At 47.2% G+C, this 21,125-nt stretch overlaps 1 protein-coding gene across 2 annotated transcripts in view; it reads right to left on the bottom strand.

The window, feature by feature from the left end:
• Trpc7 (transient receptor potential cation channel subfamily C member 7) overlaps positions 1-21,125 on the bottom strand; it is a 126,477-nt gene that overhangs the window by 85,296 nt on the left and 20,056 nt on the right. For both annotated transcript variants that reach the window (XM_021180154.3, XM_029468419.2), the window contains exon 3: positions 7,098-7,280. In XM_021180154.3, coding sequence (XP_021035813.2) covers positions 7,098-7,280 — 183 coding nt within the window. The remainder of the gene's footprint in view (positions 1-7,097; positions 7,281-21,125) is intronic.

Below are 21,125 nucleotides of genomic sequence, written 5' to 3'. Positions count from 1 at the left end.
ATCCCCAGGTCCCCTTTGTTCACTGGCCTTGCCTGTGCGTTGTGCAGACAGAGGAAATGAAACAGGACCCAACAGAGGTCACTGGCCCTCTCCCCAGTGTCCTGTGCATGAAGGATACACAAGGGAGACAATGCCAGCTGGTTCTGACTATTGCTGGGCCTTGCTTTTCCTTTCCTTCCTTTTTCTATTTTTCTCTTCTCTTCTCTTCTCTTCTCTTCTCTTCTCTTCTCTTCTCTTCTCTTCTCTTCTCTTCTCTTCTCTTCTCTTCTTTTCTTTCTTTCTCTATTTCTTCCTTTCTTTCTTTTTTTCTTTTGGCGAGGCTCTAGAAGGTTAGAATGACCTGTAACGGACACCAGGAGCATAGAAGCCCCTGACTAGTAAGTGAAGGGGTGTGTCTATATCCATATAACTGGTAGCCAAGAGATGTGCAGCCATGGTCCTAGCTAAATGCAGGGCTGTTGCCCAGCAAGCTCCATTACTTTCTAGCAGCTCTTTCAGTAGAAAAGTGGATCCCTTTGCACCACGTCTGTAAAGCAAGCACCAGCTCGCTGGGCTCATGTCTAGGTGGGATGATGCGTGTGGACAATATGTCCCCACCCTCACACCTATGGACAGTCTTCCTCATAGACAAATACTCTCCCACTGAGCTAAGCTCTCCACAATGCTCTCCTCAGAGGAAAGCCTTCTGTGGAGTTGAGTCCCATGGGCACATTTTACAGGTTCCTGTCCTCCTGCTTGTAAAAGAATGACGGCAGCCCCAGGAAACAGAGTTCCAGCGTGCTGGGCTTGTGTGTGTGACAGTTACTGCGAATTGTCGAACTGACAGAGCTTAGAGTCATTTGGAAAACAAGCCTCTGGGGACGTCTCACCTGGCATCCTGCTATGTGTGCTGTAACCATTCCGTTGGTCGGGGTCCCGGACTACACCTCTAGCGATCATCCCTCTGCTTCCTGACTGTGGATACCCAGTGACCATCTGCCTCACAGCCTGCTACTATGACTTCCTGTACTACGCCGAGCACTCAAAACATGAACTAAGACAAACTCTCCCTTCCTTCAGCTGCTTTTGTTTGGTATTTTGTCCCAGGATGAGGTGAGTCACTAACACCGAAAACTGGTACTCAGAGTAGGGTTGCTATGGGATTAAAGATGATCACGTGGTCTGTAGGCCTGTGAGCTGGTTTATCAGGATAAGTTGGGGTGTGTGTGGAACTTACAAAAAGCCTAAAAACCTATAAACAGAGCTCAGTGGCTCATTCTCGTGGGAGCTGTGAAGGACAGATGATCAGTGGAGGCTGTTTCATGAGCTTTTAGAAGGAAACACAGTGGTCTATCAGGAAGGGGATAAAAGCCATTTGTCTTTATTCTGACAAAGAACTTGTCTGTATTCTGCCTGTGATCTGGTAGCTCAAGTGAGGTGCAATCCAGAATTACAGGATGCATTGTTTAGCAGGAAATGGAGGATCTGACAAACGTGTGTACTGGAAAGGAAAGGAAGAAGTTCAGACAAGACTGTGGCTGTGGTTTTTGAAGGTAATAGCATCTGTAAGAGAAACCTCCTGCTACACACTGGGACAGTAGGCAGGGTACCCTCAGGGTGAGACTGGAGACTGCATTTGAGAGACACCCCAGTTCATCTGAGAGAAAAAAATGCCATGAAGAGCTTCCTATTGAAAAACAAGAAAGTGCTCAGGAAAAGGTTGGCCCAGGGTCATCACACAAAGGCCAGTGCAGTTGTGGTCCAGGGAGCCAGCTAACTACCTGAGCTGACAGTAGAATTTGTCAACACCATTCATGTGGTATCTGGTTGTACAGGTCTAAAAGATGTAAGAACAGAGGTTCATGAAGGCTAATGTAGGTGTTCCCGAAGGCTGGGAGCCAGGCATCTGCAGGATGCTGTGAAACTGAAACCCAGTTTGCAATAGAGTCTGGATCTTAGAGATGCCAGGATCTTGGAACATCTGCCAAGGAATGTTGCATGTACAGAGTGGGGCTAGCTCCAGATATAGTAGTAGCCTGTAGTGTATAGTGTAGTGTGGGGTAGGGTGGGGTAGGGGGTGGGGTGGGGTGGGGTGGGGTATGGTATGGTATGGTATAGTATAGAGTAGAATAGTGGCACAGTAGTAGCTCAGGCTACTGTAGTAGGATTGAAGGGCAGGTGACTCAAGCCCTTGGAGCCTAGATGATTCCACTGTGAGCCCCAGATGCCCAACATTGAGCATCAGGACGTGGTGTTTGCCTTGGTGGATGTTGGTCTTGCTTTTGTCTGACCTTTCCCTACCGTGCTCCTATTTCTCAGTTTAGGGATGGGAATGTTTACTTTGTGCCTCTGTATAGCAGAACGATGTTATCGCTTTTTGATATTGTTGACACTCGCAGTTAAGAGAATGCGCGAGTCTCAGAGCACACTCTGCACATATGCTTTTGAACACTGTGGGAACTGCTGAGGACTACGTATGGGAGGCTGCTGCTTCTGGAGTAGTGAGACACCCTCTCCAAGTTGTTGGGAGCAAGAATGTGACCGGTTCTCACTGGTTCTCTAACAGGCCAAGCTGTGTCTGGAGAGCTCAGGGGTGGTGACCGAAGACTTATGGAACTAATCTCCATCATTGTAGATCCTCTGTGCTGTCTGGAAAAAGCTGTGCTTCTTCTACAGAAGTAATAGACTTAGCAAAAAAAGTCATTTCTCTCTCCACTCCACTTGTGCCACCCCCTTTCCCTCTGTGTGTATTTTTCTCCAAGTAGGATGGCTTTGCTTGATTATGTCCAAGAAGTTGTACCCAAAGCTTTTGTGATGCAAAACATCACAGTCTGGGTCCCCTTGCTCTACTCCCTTTGACTACTACAGGACTGATCCCTATAGAGTTCTCATGCTGCAACTAGGAGAGTCATCTGGTCCTTCCTTGGGCAGATGGGAGGAGGGATGATGAAGAGACAGTCTAGCAAAAGGGAAGGCAGACATCTCCCTTTAAGTCCACAGATGATGAAGCAGGGAGGAGGAGGAAGAGAAGGAGGAAGAAGAGGAGGAGGAAGAGGAAGAAGAGGAAGAAGAGGAGGAGGAATGACATATGTTCCCCCATTAGACAAGTCACATATGTCAGCAAGTCACCAAGCAGTCACCACATGCCATGTATGGGTTTGCTTTATGGATGAAGCATGGGCTCAGCTGAGCTGAAATTGAGATCTAGGGTAGTGGGACATTCCCAGAGGGTGAGCCTGGAACTGCCCCAGGTTTGCTTAGAGTCAGTAGGTTGTGGGTGAGGCTTTTCAGGCCTTTGAGGGGGATATTTGAGACGGAGATAGACAGCAAGCTGCCTCATTCAGCTGGCTTAGGGCCCAAGAAGGTGATGGAGCATTCTGAGCAGCTACAAGCCAAGGTTGGGGGTGGTTTTGCGTATCTGTAGGGTACAGGCACTGTCGCTTTAGAGCTCTGGTGAGAGGCAGCTGGGGGATAGAATCTTACCTCTGAATTCTCATGAAATGAACTTGCTCTCAGGCAGGTAGCAGGTAAGGTCTCGAGGGAGCCCTTAGCACTCTTCCCTTGCCTTGCCTGTGAGCAAATTAACACTACCACCTTCTCCCCACAGGTGATGGGGGCTGGCCATATTCAAGGTACATACATTTGATCCCACTTGAGTCTTATCAGAGCCTGGGAAGTTGGCCTTATTATCCTTCCTTTAGTAGCAAGAGATGTAAGACACAAAGTCTAAGTTTCTGTTCACGTGAGTCCATGAGTACACGGTTAGACCCTGAAGTGACCTCCCTGGGCTCCCTCCCAGCCACAACTCCAACACTGTCATTCAAGGGTTTCCTTCAGCTTTATTATTGAGTCTGAGTTACCCTCTTTTGTTTGGGAGTCAGGGTCTCATTCACTATATAGCTCTGGAACTCAGTAAACCAGGGTGGCTTCAGACTCATAGAGACCCACCTGCCTCTGTCTCCCAAGTTGTGGGATTAAAGATGTGCACCACCATCCCTGGCTTGAGTTAGCTTCCTAAAGGAGGAGTCATGGAGGACAGTCATGATTTGTAAGACAGTTGACCACCCCTTACCATGGGGCTACTTTTAACATTCTTGGGGGAGATAATACAGGGCAAGTTGGAGAATGTCTTAGGGGATAGTAGGACATTAGGTGTCTTAGCAGGTAGTCACCACTGAGATAGCAGTAGCAACCTCTCCTTTGGCATACAGGGAACAGCAAAATCTCCAGAATATTGTTATCTGGAAATTTGCAAATTTTTTATAAGGAAAAAGCTTGTTCATCCACTTTTGCAGTTGGAACATGAAGTCATGCTAGCGACTTGGCTGAGACACACAAGGCTACATAAACTATGTTCAGGCTGGAAGTCTGTATCCTGACACCAGCTCGGGAATGGCCTCTTTACCGAGAGCTCCTCTGTCTTCATCTAATGGAGGTTGACAGTGGGTTGGATGTTAGGATAAGTTCTGAAAAGAGGCAAGTGTTGAGATGAGAGGCAGCATTCCTGAGTGTGAGCAGGTCCAGGGAGGCACGTGCCACTCCTGTGCAAGCATTTCCTAGACAGAGAGACAGAGCTTGTGTGCCAGACTGATACATGGATAATGTGAAGAGCTCTGGGGATCTGCAAGGTGTGCTGTATTTTATGTGGCAGTGGTGACACATGCTCATGGTTCTATGGTGTCTTGGAGCACAGGCACCAGTCTGATTACGCTGAACTCAAGGTATCCAAGTGTATTTGAACATAAAATCTTAATGGTCATATCTGATTAGATGCCTATGAAAATGCCAAGAATAACTGGTCTCATTTGATGTCTGCATGAATGGGCTGATCTGATAACACATAGGTAGGCTTTATATTGTATTTTCTACTACCTATGTATGTATGTATGCATCTATCTATCTATCTATCTATCTATCTATCTATCTATCTATCTATGTGTCTATCATCTATCTATGTGTCTATTTATTTATGTATTTATATATATATATCATCTATTATCTATCTACATACCTATCATATATACCTATGTATGTATCTATCATCTATGTGTCTATCATCTACTTATCTATGTATCTATATATGTATTTATGTATCTGTCATCTATCATCTATGTATCTATCTATGTACTTATTTTATGTATCTATGTACCTATCTATGTATGTATATATCTATGTATGTATGTATCTAACATCTCTCAACTATCTATTATCAATTTATCTTATCTATCATCTATCTATCTATCTATCTATCTATCTATCTATCTATCTATGTATCTCAGATTTAAAAAAGGCAACTTATTTGTACATGGGCCTTGGTAATTGTCATTTGCAAGTCATATCCAGGGTAGGACTGTATTTGTAAGGCTATGCTAAGATTCCTGAGGTCAAACTGGAAATGCATTCTATGATTCATAAGCCTTCCTAATATTAGACATTTTCATTAGTAATTCACAGTACAACAGATGTCAAGAAAAGCTACAGGGCTGTCTGCCTTTGCATGATGGCATGCATGGTCAGAGAGAATTTGTACATTGGAGGTCTTTGACACGAGCAAGGTTAGCATCCCACATGAGTCATTTATCATCTTCCCACCTGTGGAGGCAGCGGACGCTTGACATTCATGATAGATATTTCCTGAGGCCTTTATGACTCCCTTAATTGGAAAATTCCACGAGGGCAAATCATTTTCCTCACGAAACCCTTTCATTCTGACCCGGCTATCGTGACCAGGGAGGGCTTGGGTTTTCTATCTCATTCATTATCAGATCATTTGTCTGTAGCTGGCAACCGAGGGCTGTGGCTGTGAGGAAATGGCCAGACACCCACTTACTGAGTGACTCTACCCTCAATGGCAGTTTTGCTAGAGGATTTGAGTTTACATTTTTGAGGGGAAATGGACAATGCCTACAAGGTGGTTGCTTGGAACAGTCAGGTTCTGTGAACATAAACTGCCAAACCCTGGATGTGTCAGACCCCATCCTCATGCCCAGTGAGGGGCAGGAAGCTACTCTGGCTGGTGAAGACAGTTGTCGCTTGGTAGCTTGGAGCTACCTCAAGCTCATCTTTCCCAGTATCACCCGGGCCCGGCAGCAGGGCTTGCTTGAACCCGAGAGTGCGGGAAGTCTCAGCAGTTCCAGAATGAGACCCCTGTGCTCCAGTTAAAAACAAAGCAAAACAAAACCTCCAATCAGATCTGGGGCTAGGTTAAACAATGTGTTCCCACAAAGCTCAAAAACATAAACTTGAGCTTGAAGCTTTACTTCGACCTGCACCTGGCAAAACCTCCTTGTTATGGGGACACAGTCTTGGGGAAATCCATTTTCTTTGTATTTATGATGACTATCGAAGTAAAAGCACAGAAAACCTTATGGACCCTAGAAGCCCTCCCTAGATGAGTCTCACAGGCACATGGATCTTGTTGATGGCTGGTCTATGCCCCTTGCCTGCCCCTGTTTGGATAATCAAGGGAAGAGGAATGTTCAGAGCCCAGACTGGGGCATTTAAATATCATTTGGTTAAAAATGTTTGTTTTGAGACAGGATCTTGCAGTTTAAGTGTGGCTGGGGATGTGAAAGATGGGGTCCTTCCGCCATGGCCACTGAAGAACCTTGGTGTGTACTGACAAGAGGGTGTGCCTACCCTTGGGCATCTACTTGAGCTTTCTATTAAGAACTTAATGAAACTTTGGAATCCACCATCTCTAAGCTGAGCCTCTGAGGTCCACGGGTCTTGCCTGGCCCTCTCTCTGAGCTTCATTCTATACAACCAGTTCCTTGGTGCAGAGAAAGCTCAGTTGATGCTACTGAGCGATCAATTACAGGCTTTCCAGCAAGCCTCAGGCCTGGCTTGCTAGCCCATGGGAGCCCTGCTGGAAGTGTGTTCTGACAGCCCCTTGGAGACTGCTCTCCAGGCCCAAGGCCTGCTCACGGGCTGATTGTGATTCCTCTATTGGGGATGGGGTAGTGAAATCTGAGCAGCTCTGCAAAATTGACGTTCCCTGTCTCGGCAGAATCTGGGTGTCACAGCCACTTTGTGGGGACATAAATATACATGAGCACGAAGCTGGGCCAGCAGCCGTGCAAAGCCAGGAGAGAAGGCAGGAAAGGCAGAGAGCTTACCTTCTTGACTTCATACTTAATGGCGAGTTTGATTCGGCTCAGACTTGGACGGTGGTGGTCGGACCAGACTTGCAAGTTCACATCGCCATTTAAAATTGCTTCCACCTCTTCTGTGTCTCGGCACAGGTCCAGCACGCCCACCACAAAATCCTTGCATTGCATAGATAACTTCCTGTAATCATTCTAACAGAATAGAAAGAAATCAGGGTGCGTCACACCGAGCCCCACGCGCGGGTTGGCTCGCTCAGCGCAGTGAACCTGGGGAGGGCCTTGGAGTCAGTGGCACGTGCTGGCGTCAGAATGGAAGGCTATTGCTCTCACCCGGGCCTGCCTTCTCTGAGCTAGCGTTTGCTGAGTTAGTGGTTCACGGTCGCCTCAAATGTGCGCTCAAGTCATGGATTCCCACACTCCACCCTACTAACTCCAGGGATAGGGCCCAGGAATGTGATTGTAAGTTTGTCCCTGGGTGATCTGTGAGTCTGCCTTGCTCTCTCTAGGATCTTTCAAAGTACCAAGTTCTTGTGCCCAAGGCTGAGTAGAGTCTAATACTGTAGACAATGTCCCTCCGTTCTGCACTGGGGACTCTGCTTCACAAGGCTTTGCTGGAAAGTTCTGGCTGCCGGGCTCAACTGGGGAACATAACGTACACAGGCGTGCCTTTTCATTTGAGAAAACTGGCCTATAAATTTTCAAATAAACTGTAACTCACATCTAACATTATGCTTAAAAAAAAACTACACATATTTATTTAGCAAATCGTGACTCCGGTGCTCCCTGCCTGGTGAGTAAACGGCTCTAGGTCTTGACCTTCTTGCTGATGTTTCTTCTGTCTTAATGAATCACTCCTGGGTCCTCCCCACCAGTGTCTCTTTCAGAATGTCTTTAAGGGACTTACTTCCTTTCTTAGTAACAGTTCAACTTGTCTGTCTTCCTAACAGATAGTTCAACATTTCAGACCGTGCTACACAAAATGTTGGAAGAAAAAAAAAAGAGTATTCCGTGTCACACGCACACCACCTTACCCCCCAAATATTTCCCCTCAATGCTTCCTTTCGGATCTCTTAGTTGAAGCCATACCCATGTCAAACGTCACTCTCAGTGTTAATCACTATCATCAACCTACAGGCTTCACAACCCACAGTTAGCAAACAGGACGGCTTTGGCTTCCAGAAGCCTGGGTCCCTCAGCACACAGGCAGGAGCCTGGTGCAGGAGCCTGGCGCAGGAGCAGCACAGGCATTTCCCACAAGTTAATGACTTCCAGCTCTGTCCTGGATGCCGCCTCAGAATGTCACATTGCATTACACACAGAGGTCGGCGAGTGCCTGTTCGCGGGGGAAAGAAAAGGGATCAAGCAAATATTTTCAGACAAGAATGGCCTTGTTCCAGTTTTATCCAGAATTTACATAGAAGAAGAGAGTTTCAGAAACTCTGTGAAGACATGGCCGTTGGCTGCAAAGCTTGGGCAGACTGGCTTGCCAGACGGGACCACAGGGAGTCTGAGCATCTAAGACAGGGCTGACATGAACGCTACATCCTGTCTGTCTTCACCCTAGGACTCACCCACTCACCATCCACTCATTCTCAAGGAGCTACCACCTGGCCAGATAGTGAAGGTACCAGCGGGAAGTGTAGCTTCTAAATGCCCTGAGCTACCCTGGCCCAAATCATCCAAAAGTCGTGCTCTTGGATGCCGAGCTTTCCCCAGTGTCAACGAGTCATCATCTCAGTCCCCACAGAACCCTGTAAAGGAAGGACTGTCACCATTTCCAGCCTCAGAAAGCCTCAGGAGCGAGCACACACACCTGCCCTGTGCAGCCTTCTCTCCCTCAGGTCACTGAGGACCTTGTTTGTTGTCAGAAAAGAAGCTGCCCACAATCACAGAACCGCCCACAAGGACTGCCTCTCCTGTCTCTGCACTCAGGAAGTCTGGGACCTGTCACCTCAGCCCCTCCCCTCCAAATCCCCCACTCACACCAGACAGCTGTTCAAGGACACATCACTCTTCCTTCCCTCCCTTGCACCAACAGCTTTCCAGCCTCCTACTGGCTCCAAGGTACACATATGCCATTATTTCTTTGTTTTAAAAATAAATGTCTCCTGACTCCCATTACAGCCCCAGTTTCCTGTCCTGTTTGATGGCAGGACTCTGGCCACAGTTGTCTACATCTGTTGCCTCTGCTGTCCTCTGGTGTGGCAGGTTGTCCCATTTAACAATGCTCTCAGGCGTGGGCTCCACTGTGGCTGCTCCGGCCGCACTCACTGGGGACATTGCCACTGCTGAGTCTACAGCTGAGTATAATCTGAGTGTGACTCAGCTCATCAGGTTGTCATGTGCACTAAAGTCCATCTCTGTCTGTCTTGGATCCACTCTATGGTGGTACCACAGTTTGTCTGTGCACACACTTGATGTAGCGTTTGGGTGTTTCTAGCCTCTGGCAAATAAAGACCAAGTGGCTATAAATGTCAGTGTACAAGTCTTTGGGTGAACTCATGGTCTCACTTGTTAACGTGAATACTAAGGACTGGGTGGCCAGGCATATTGTAAATGTGTATGGATTTGATACTTTACTTCTGAAATAGGCACACTGTTATATGATCAGTCCTTTCGTAGACTGTCTTCATTTCTGTGTCTTCACATCAAATGCCAAGGATTGGCATTCCGAATCCCTTAGCTTTGACATACATTTAAATATTGCTTTTTTTAAAAAAAAAATTCTTTTTGTTTTTATATAAACTTAACAGCAAACAGATTTCTAGCTATAAGAAACTATGTTTGGGTTTCTTTTAAAAAGAGTGATATTGGGTTGAATCTATTGATGAATTTCTGTTCCCAACACCGACAACAAACTGAACCCAGCCAGCAGCCTGCGTTGGTCCTCAATGTTTGGTGCTGAGTTTGTCCTTTAGCAGCATCGGATTTAGCAAGTCACTGGTTTTCCGGGTTTTGGTGAAGATCTCCAACTTGTCAGTTTTGTCAAAATGACTGACAGATAAAAATTAGGAGAGAGAGAGAAGCTCATTACCCAGGTGGGACAAAAGCGAAGCGACTTACTCAGGTCTGTGCTATGGAGACACCCACACAGTTCAGGATAATTAACACTCATTCCTCAATGGAGATCCTAGAAACTAAATTTCAAAGGAATGCAGATTTCAAATCTACTCCCGCATTCTTCCCTTCAGGGACCTGGTTATAGGAGGGAAGATTTATTGAAACCTTCCACTGGCACAAAGGGAGCTACCTTAGCAGGGATGAACATGCTGTACGCCCGGAGGGAACTTTTGTTTTCTACATGCCCGATTGCATTAAGAGATGGTTGTAGTACCAGTGACAACGGAAGTGCCTTAAACATGTCATAAACAGCTCTCCCACGAAGCCCCATGAGATTTCCGTTTGGGGTCAGGAGCCACTTGATGGAAGAGCTCTGGGAGACCACGAGGATGCGGCCACAGGGCGTTGAGAGGAAAGAGGGATACTATGGCCAGGGGTCACATGGATCTCTAGAGTTGTGTTGTGAAGGAGAGACGAGGGGAGGATACACAGGGCCAAGGGAATTGCTTCTTATCCTTCTTTTTCTCCATCTCTGTCTTCATTTCCCCCTTTCCCCCCTTGTTGTGGTTTGAATGTTAAATGTCTCCCATAGGCTCATTAGTTTGATTATTTGGTCCCCAGCTGGTGGCACTGTTGGGGGATGTGGAACCTTGAGGAGAGAGAGAGCTCTTGAGGAAGAGTCAGTCCTGAGACTTTACAGCCTTGCCCATCTGAGGGTACTGTTCGTGGTCTGCTTCCTGAATGTTGACTCAGCACATACTGCGGCTTCCTGCTGCCTCCAGCTGCCTCCAGCATGCCTGCCCTGCCTGCTGCCAGGCCTTCCCAACTGTCACTCACTGTGTCCCCCTGGAACTGTAAGCTTCCTTCCTTCCTTCCTTCCTTCCTTCCTTCCTTCCTTCCTTCCTTCCTTCCTTCCTTCCTTCCTTTCTTCCTTCCTTCTTCACTCCCTCCTCCTCTTTCTCCCTTCCTTCTGCCCTTCCTTCCTTCACTCCCTCCTTCTTTTCTTCCTTCCTCTTCCCCTTCCTTTCTTTCTTCCTCCCTTCCTCCCTTCCCCTCTATTTCTCTTTCTTTCTTTCTTTCTTTCTTTCTTTCTTTCTTTCTTTCTTTCTTTCTTTCTTTCTTTCTCTTTCTTCCTTCCTTCCTTCCTTCTGTCCTTCCTTCCTTCTGTCCTTCCTTCCTTCTTTTCTTCCTCACTCCCTCCTCCTCTTTTTCTCCCTTCTTTCTGCCCTTCCTTCCTTCCTTCCTTCCTTCCTTCCTTCCTTCCTTCCTTCCTTCCTTCCTTCTGTTCCCTTTGATGGATTAATAGTCTATATGCTGATTGAAATTTAATTATGCAGATTGTTGCCTATGATAGCAGTAGGTTCTTATATTGATTTAGTGGGTTTAATGCCATATATGAGAGAGTATTAAACATAGTCTACAAGCAGAAAATAAATTTACATAGAGATGTACACACAGAAATACGTCTATCTATCTATCTATCTATCTATCTATCTATCTATCTATCTCTCAGTCTCAATTGACAGACTTACATTTTGCCTATCTCTAGTAACAAGAAGAAATGTCAGTCTGAAGGTGACGCAGCCAGGAGCAGCACTTTGGGTACACAGCTGTAGATATTTTCATCCCACTGTTTTGCTTTGAGTTAAATATAAACAGAAGTGATTAGCTGAGAGCTAATAAGGGGTGTGGTTCACATTTGAAGAGGTCAGATGTAGATTGGAAGAGAGTATCAGATGAATGGGTCAGTAGCACCTGCGGAGTGCAGGTAGGAAGCAGCAGAGGTTAGGGCTAGTCTGGGGCTGCACAGGGAATTATAGAACAGATAAAAACCAAGGCCCCACCCAAACAAACAACTAAAGCAAAACAACAGCAAACCACAAACAAGCTCATTTGAGGTTTATGGTAATAAATATAAGATGAAGGCCATTAATGGGATTCTGTTTTTTTCTAAATACCTTCCCACTTTTGGGTGCCTATAAAGAGTACTCAGAAACTTGTTTTTTTCCAAAGAGAAATTCAGAGGGGCAGAGGAGTTGAGGACTATATAGAGGAGTAGTTTTAGTGGTGGTTCATGGAGCCGAGGCTGGTACAAGGGGAAGGAGACTTCAGAGGGAGAGGGAAAGTGGACAGAGAGCATCATTGAGCCTGAGGTTCCAGAGGAAGATGGCATCGGCAGAGCTGGGATTTAAGGGAGACAGGAACACTGGAGGTTGCAGTCAGAGTATGGTGCACGATGCTTTGATTATTAAGGGTTTGAGTTTATTGATGGTGACAAATGAGTGCCCGTGGTGACAAGGAGAGGATGAGGATTAGACCATCAGAAGAAGAGAGTCATCAGAATCCAATCAGAACGCTACAAGGGTGGTGTGTTCATACTGAAACACCAAGACTGGAAACAGCCATAGCTGGACCACAGGGGAGTGACTGGGTGGCCCCACAGTGCTTTGCACTGTCACAGTGTCAACAGCGACAACAGTAAAAGGGTAGGGTGATCTGCTGATGAGTCAGTCAGGCATGGGATAAGGGGCAGAGAAAGGCCAGGGTGTGACAAGCAACAGCAAGGGGGTGCCAGTATCAACCCCAGGTTCAGTGCAGTGGAGACTGTCAAGGCGACTGTGTCTTTGGGGGACATCTCTTCAGAAAAAGGATAGTGGTATTGCATCTCTTAGGAACGGCATGAAAGGCAGGGGGTCCTTACTGAAGGATGTATTCCAGTGAATTAATGGGAAAGTATAGGAGATAGAGAAAGGGGATGGGTAGGAGGATTGGAGTGCTTGGGAGCAGTCTGACCCTCTATTCCAGGGTCAGAGTGTCTAGGTAGACCCTGTGTCCCCTGGTGATGACAGAGAAGCCTCATTAATGTCGGTGTGAGGATTCGCTGAGCTGAGGCAGGAGAAACAGGCAGCATGGTGCTGGCTATGTAATACACACGCGGGACCCCATAGCGACCCCAGGACTCCACCCCAGTGCCTTTCCTCCTGTAGACTTCTCACTTGCTTAATGGGTGAGAGCATGCTAAGATTTAACATACATGGCTGAGTTCTTCTTAATTATAACTGGAATCAACTGATGGCTGTGGAGTGCTGGGTGAGAAACTGAGCCTGGACTCTCTCATTCTCAGAATGAGAATTGGTTTCTTTGTCTCTTTGTTTGTTGGTTTGAGCAGACTGAAGTAATGATTCTGGTAATCACTGCTGCAAGTGATGAGAACTGCCAACATTGTAGAGGCCTGGAGCTTGCAGTCTACAGGAAACCACAACAAGGATTCTTGCCTATGGCTTAGCTCTTCCAGTGCTTCTCTGAATATAGCTGACAAGGACCTGTGTTGGACCAACTTCAGTAGCTTCACTCAGTGAAGCCCATGGATGCATGGTACAGAGGCCAGAAGCTTGGAGCAGAGTGGGATGGGGCAGAGTGGGATGGCTCACAACTCTGATGCAGGACCCTGGGCACCAGCATGTGCCAGGCAGTGGCGACAGGCCTCTGTGGATGCTTTAGCCTCCCTCCTGGATTTTGATTTACTTGGTTGGCAGCTACTGACATTGAGAGGGACTCTGTGAACTTCCAGAAGAAGCAGATTATAGGGCCTGATGGTTTCCTTAACAGGCCCTCTGTTGGATTCAGAGGCTTGCCTAGGGACAGAGCTGCATCTCAAGAAAACAGTTCAGTACTCTTTGGGAAAGCCAGGTATCACACCCACTAATGCCGAAAGCATATTTAAGCAACCACGATGTGCCAGGCACTGGAAATCCAGATCTAAATATAACATAGCCCTTGCATGCAAGTTACTGGCAACCAAATGAAGACCACAAGGTGGTTGGAAGTGCCCTGGGACAGATCTGGGCATCCCACTGACAAGTAGCCATCAGGGCTTTCAAGGGGAAGACAGAGTATGAATTGAGACCTTGGGGGGAGCAGAAGCTCAGAGGGCTGAGGCAGGTGTGAGGCATAGAAGGGGTGAACTTTCTAGAGAGGAGGCCTTACAAAGGCCCTGTTGGGAGAGGGCCATCCCTGTGTAGGCTGGGATAGAAGTTGGTGACTCTGACAAGACCTGATCATGTGCACAGACTGTGTGTATTACTCAGCACACCAAGTTTGCTCATGTGTCTGTACTGGAGCCCACATGCTTCACAAATCTTTACCCAGAGCAAGGGTGCTCCTGGGCTCTGTGCTGTAGAGTTGGATGCATCTTGCTCAGTCCCTGCAGGCCACACCCCTCTGCCTGCCCATCCTGGACCTCTTCTCTGTCTCAGCAGCTTTTTGTTGTACACACATGCACCCACATGCACACACACTCACACATACACGCACGCACATACCACTGTGCACACACAGTCCTCTCTAGTCACCATGTATCTCTACCCTATGGCAGAATGACTGCTCCAAACTGTGACTAATGATTGCAAGTTGAGATAGGAAGATGGATGGATGGTCTTCACAGAGGGTCCTCTCTTTGCCCAGCCTTCCTCTACCTCAGGTTGGCTTAAGCATGCTTGGTTTGAGTTGCTGTGGTTTGAGTGTGTTGCCCAAAGCTCCCATCTTGGCAACTTAACTGCCAGCGAAGCAGTGTTAGAACCTAACAAGAAGTAACTGAGTCAGTAGTGCTCTGCCCTGGCAATTGGACCAAGGTCATTATTGGGGGTGTGGATACATTATGACATGAACTAAAAACTGCACTTAGAATTTTCTATTCTCTTTTGAATTGTCTGGATGGAAGTCCATCTCCCACCATGGAACAAAGCAGGAAAAGGCTGTCTACCAGATGAACACACCTGAACATTGGTCTTTCCAGCCTTAATTTTTTTTTTGTAATCCATTCAATCTGTAACATTCTATTATAAAGTATAAAATAGACTAAGAGAGACACAATATTAAGAGGTGTAATTATTCCAAATGTCCTTACAATTGGTTATCATTTATGGAACGCTGGCCGTGAACCAAGTCTTGGGCTGCCTCACATATTTAGCTCATCAAATTCTCATGGGAGACCTAGGGTGTAGATACTGATAACATCTCTGTTTCCTGGATGGGGCTCTGAAGTCCAGAGACTTGCTGGCAGCCACGATTCAGACTCAGGTATGCATATCCCAGTGCAGGTAGGTACTCATTTACAGCAATCCTAGTGCCCTGGGCACGGGCTCTCAACCCCCATCACCTCTCTGACAGGCAAGAAGAAGCAACAGTGTTCAGGGTCCTTGAGGGCCTGGTATTTGAGGCAGCGGTGCTGAGACTCTAGGCAGGGCCTTGTGTTGACACACCCAGGGGAGGCAGGATGAGGAGGTGAGGCTGGATGAACCAATGGGCGGATTTTATGTCATACTTGGTTTAGTGGGATACACATTGACCCGTGTCCGGCAGAGGTTGACACACATTTCCTAAAAGAATGGGATATTTTTGTTTTTCCCAAGATCCTAAGTCTCCTGTAAAATTGCCATTGTATATGCTCCAAATCCCTGCATCCCATCCTGAGGGGTGGGTGGCAGAGTATTCCGTGATATCCCCCCCCACTTGGTCTCCTCCCCACATCTTTTTCATCTCATAGCTCACCTTTTATCAGTAGTGAGTCTCCTGCCCACTCACATCCTTGTCTGCATGGTGAAAGATATGTCACTGGGTTGATAAACAGAAGGCTCCCAGAGTCCCCTTGTGGTGGCTTAAAGGGCCTTGTAGCTCCTCCCTCAGGCAGAGAAACAGCCTGGCAGGATATGACAACAATGCCCATGCCAGCTCAGTCCCTGAGGGGTCCCACAGTCACAGCTAAGTGGCTTTCAACAAACACATTTTTGGGGTCTCTTTCCTGTTGTAGCGGAATCACATGAGATAGTCCTAGATGCTGCCAAACTAAAAGTGGCGCCACTCCTGGTTCCTGCCAAAGCGTCCATCCATTGGCATAGCCAAGTCACATCCACCCATGGTGAATTCACTCAGTCACTCATCTCGTCATTGGAGATGAACCAAGCACTAGCCGGGACCTCTGAGACATGGAGAGTGGGCAGGGGTGCCTTGTCCCCGAGAGACTGGTGGTTCAAAGGGACCGATGCCAATGGAAGCCCTACGATGGGTCAGAAGGTGAGCTCTCCTGCTTGTGAAAGTGGAGCTCAGTTCCTCTACAGTCAGCCTGTCACTAACTCCTGGGAAAATATTTCCTTTGAAACAAACACTATTGGTAAGATTCAAAAACCGGGTAAGGATTTGCTAATCTAAAGGCGGAGTGAGTGACTTCCAGCAACATCCTGTTGGAAAGAGGTTTTACCCAGTCCAGTGTGCGCTCACTGAGCTGCCTTGCACTGGAGCGATCAGGAGTGATAGTGGAGTTCTCCTTGCCCACAGAGACACCGTCTCACTGGTAGATTAGTTTATGCGTGATAAGTGTTAAATGGTTACTGAGCCTAGGACCACCCAGTACTCACTGCATGACAGAGGCAGCCATAAGCCAGGCAAGTGGCTGCTACTCTTGTGGACCTTGCCTTTCCCTAGCGGGGAAGGACAGCTGCCTGGAGAGGTCTCTGCTTCACACAGTTGGTAAAGCAGGAGCTCCCTGAGGAGGTGACTTTGAATGGAGAGTGGAAGGAGGGGAGGGAGACAGCTATGCAAATGTGTGATGTGTTCCAGACAGGGTCTCCACAGAGAAAGAAGACTGCTAAGCAAAAGGAGAGTCTGGCAGGGGTTGGTGAGGAGGAGCTGGAGGGCAGTGACTGGGCAAAGGGAGCAAGGGAGAGAATGGAGAGAGCTGGGGCCAGGGGAGCAGCAGAGAACAGATGGTGGATGTCCGAACGTCGCTTCTGAGAGCTGTCCTCCATTTCCTCCAGGGGGATGGGAAGTCATTGGAAGACCTCAGAGCAGAGCAGACACCATCTGATTCAGGCTCTGAAAAGATCAGTCCGGCTGCTAGGATGGAGTGAATTGCAAGGTGCAAGAGCAGAAGCAGAAGAGCCAATCAGGATGCAGTTTCCATATCCTAGAGGAGAGATGAAGGTGACCAGAACCAGGCAAACTTGGTCAAGGGGTTAAAGGGTCTCGGGCTGTGGACGTCTTTGCAGGACGGAGCTGAGAGTTTGCTGATGGGTTGGGCATGAAGTATAGGAAACAGAAAAGTCAAGGTGAAGCTGAGGTTTGGGGCTGCAGCACAGGCTGAGCTGAGTGTCACTTAGCAATCCCTTCCTTCTAGTCTCATGAGAACTCCCCTCCCCATTTCCCACTGTGGTCAGTGAGACAGCATGGGGGTGGGAATGGCAGTCTTGGAGCTCCAACCTAGGCCTGGGGACATCAGGCATTCTCTGTTGTCACCCCCTACCCCCCAAGTGTCTGATTGCTACCAAGAGAAGAATGTGCCCTAGGTCTAGAGGCACAATAGAAAGGTACAGACATCTAGGGGACATGAGAAGAGAGATGGGAGCTCCCCCTACCCCCACTCTGGAGTTCAGTTGAGGTCTTTGCCTTAGCAGAGCAGAACCTCAGCATAACCAACAACTGGGACCTTTTCCTCTGTCTTAGCCACAAACCCCCTCTTGCCTCTGTGTATCTCATCAGAGACCCATTTCCAGGGAAATTACATACTTAATCTCTCCTAGGTTACTTTACTAAATTATAACTCTACCCAAGGCATTTCAGAAGCCACCTCAGCCATTTCTTCTGTCAAAAGGTGGAGGGGAGGATTTTTAGCAACCTTTTGAGACGTACTCCAGGAGTCCCCAGAAGTGATTATATGGCCAATGTTAACACTATTCATTGCTTAATCTTTCCCAAACTTGGGTAGCCTTGATTTTTACCTGTGCTCTCAGGAAGTGGACACCTTTGCTGAGGTGTGGTTTTCTTTCTGAGGGTCTTTCTCTCCCTTAGTGGTCATGCTTAAAGCCTGTACTGTACTATCTTTGATAAAGCTGTCAACTCTGCCTTACTGAACTGGCTAATCCTGAAATTCTTTAGTGTTAAAGCAACAAACCCCAGTAGAGGCTGAGCCAAGGTCTCCCCAAATCCAAGCAGACCTCTCAGGCTGTTGAGGGTGGCAGTATGGAGCTGTGTCTTGGTCCCTCAACACTGTCACCCACTGCTATCCACCATGGGCCTAGACTCTCCATCCTGACTTGTAAACATGGGATAAATGTCCATTGCAGAGGACTGAGTTGGGTTGGATGTGACAATAGCAGACAGATAGACAGATGGGGTGATTTGGACATCATTATCAAAGATGGGATCTGCTCATGTTTGGGTAGTTGAGGAAGCCGCCCTGGATGAAATAAAGGTAGAAAGCTGAGTCTAGAAGAACACATTAGTCACCCTCTTTTAGGTGGAGAAAGCCCGGCTGAGGGCATGGAGGAAACAGAGAGAGGCAAACAAACATGACACAGGAATCTTCATCGGGCCATGCTAGATGAGACAGAGAGACAGAAGGCTAATGTGGAGAAGCAAACAGGAATTGGATCACAGAGAGGTCTTATTCCCCACGCAGGTGGTATGGAAGCAGAAGGAGCACCAGGTCATGGTGGTAAGGATACAAGAGAATGAGTGGAAACATTTATGTTCTGAAAATCAAAGGACAAACAATGAGAACTCAGGGCGTAACAGCGGGGACATCAGATGGGAAGGGATTTCCTAACCATGCTGACATCTGATAGGAGTACAAATGATTTTTTTTCTCTCACAAATGCATTTTTATGTTAGTAAATACATCAGCAGTATAACTAGAAAAATGTTTTTTGGGTGTGTTACAGTTTTTAGGCCCTGCCTGTTTGGCTTTGGGATGCCTGTACTGAACACCTGTCCCCATGGAGATGGGGACCCGTCTGCTGCTTTCCTAGCCAAGCCACAGATGTTTGCACCTTGAATTTGACAATCTTGAGATTTATTTATTTTTCTTTCAGGTAAATTGAAAGAAAATCCAAGGTCAGAGCAAGCATGGCCTATGCATCATACACCAACGATATCTTGTGAAAATGGCTCAGGTAGGCACTAATTTGAACTTGGCATCACCAGGTAACAGCCTTAGAGACTGTTAATGTGACTCATCTGATTATAGATTCAGAGTAAGGAATGCATGTGAAGAGCCATTAGGTGCTGTATATGTATAGGAGCACATTTGAAAATTGCTTGTGATTGCCGGGAACGTAATTGATTAAGAAGGACTAATAGCGAAGTGTCAAAGCTGCGATTAGAAAGCTTGGGACCCTCTGATGACAAAACAGAGAGCAACAATCAAGTTAGCCAAAGCAGGGTTTGTGACTCCCTAAGGAAGGGCCATGCTGTGCCTCCCGGGCGTCTGCTCGCTGTGTCCCACAGTCCTTGTCACTTCTAAGCATCCCACCCTTCTTACAAGTTCCCAAAAGATACTTCTAGGATGTCTGCCCTGCATCCTTGGAGAAACCCAGTGTTTGATGCCCTGGGCTCCTGCAGCATTCTCTCCTTTGCATTTAAATAACTCTGCACTAGTGCTTGCATTCTGTTAGACACACAACAAATCAAACTTATCCCTTTGTATGTTCCAGTTCAGGACTGACCCCCCACAGGAGCTGTAAAACGTACAGATTGATTTAACATATGGATCTTAAGAATCCTCTTGTGGGGGCTAGAGGGATGGTTCAAAGGTCAAGAGAACTGGCTGTTCTTGCAGAGGACCCGGTTTGATTTCTAGCACCCATATGGCAGATCACAACTGTCTGTGATTCCACATCATAGTATGTGGCTTGATGCCCAGGCTTCATGCTGGCAAAATATTCATTCACATGAGAGTGGGTGAGAGAGAGGGAGTGGAGTGGGGGAGGAAAGAGATGAGAGATGAGAAAGCGGAGAGAGATGGAGGGAGGGAGGAAGGGAAGGATGGATGGAGGGAGGGAGAGAGAGAGAGAGAGAGAGAGAGAGAGAGAGAGAGAGAGAGAGAGAGAGAGAGAGAGAGAGAGAGATTTGGTATAATCCTTAAAATAGAGCTGTCTGTTATAGACAATTATCCTGAGCATAGACGGATATAGAACTTTCTAAAAGTTACACACACACACACACACACACACACACACACACACACACACACACAGAGCCCTGATTGGCCAGTTTACCAACCACAGCTTCATCTACCCAGATGTCAGAATCTATAAGGCCTTATTATGCCTCAACACCCTCACTAATGTAGGCTTCTTCTCAGAAGCCAAACCCTCTCTGGGTCTACCTATGCTCAGATCCTGAGCATACTCTATGTACACACATACACTCATACTGTGCTCAGGGTGTACACACACACACACACACACTCATTCCTCAGGTCCCTGAGCACAGTGTACACACACACACACACACACACACACACACACACACTCACTCACTCCTCAGGTCCCTGAGCACAGTGTACACACACACACACACACACACACACACACACACACACACTCACTCCTCATGCTTTCCCTTCTGTTTCCCATCTGTCAGACTCCTTGGGAAGAAGAGCACCATGGGAAGCCTCTGCTCACAATGTATCATCCTGTGAGCATCTCCTTACTCTCCAGCCTCTTCCCTTGCTTCCCTTCCTTAGATGGAGCCCAGATCTCGTGCCCTCTGCATCTTCAGTCCCTAGTACAGGACTTGGCACAAAGTGGGCAACTACCCTTTGCAGGTAGATTTTAACTAGTCTGTTTGCTTCTCTATAAAATAGGAATAATAGTTTCCTCTTACATTTCAGTCAAGACATTGGCTATAGTTTGTCCAGCATTCTTGGTCTTTTCCAGTTTAAATAGCTGTGTGAGTGTGTGTGTGTGTGTGTGTCATTGTTGTTGTTGTTTATGGTAGTGTTCTACAGAAATCAGTAACAGAAAGGCTTGAAGCCTTGGGTGCTACTGAGGGATTATGTAGTCTAAGAGCCTGGCCTTTCAGAGCAAGGAGAGTAAGATGCTGAGCAATGGAAGGACTCATCCAGGGTCACATGATGTTCCTCTCCTGGCGTTGTCTCCCCGTCTACACCTTACCCTTATGACTGCCCTGAAACCTCTTTTA

This window comes from Mus caroli, unplaced genomic scaffold, assembly GCF_978045245.1.
Source record: "Mus caroli unplaced genomic scaffold, Mus_caroli_1 scaffold_15, whole genome shotgun sequence".
NCBI lineage: Eukaryota > Metazoa > Chordata > Mammalia > Rodentia > Muridae > Mus > Mus caroli.
This window is presented reverse-complemented; position numbering and strand designations above follow the sequence as displayed.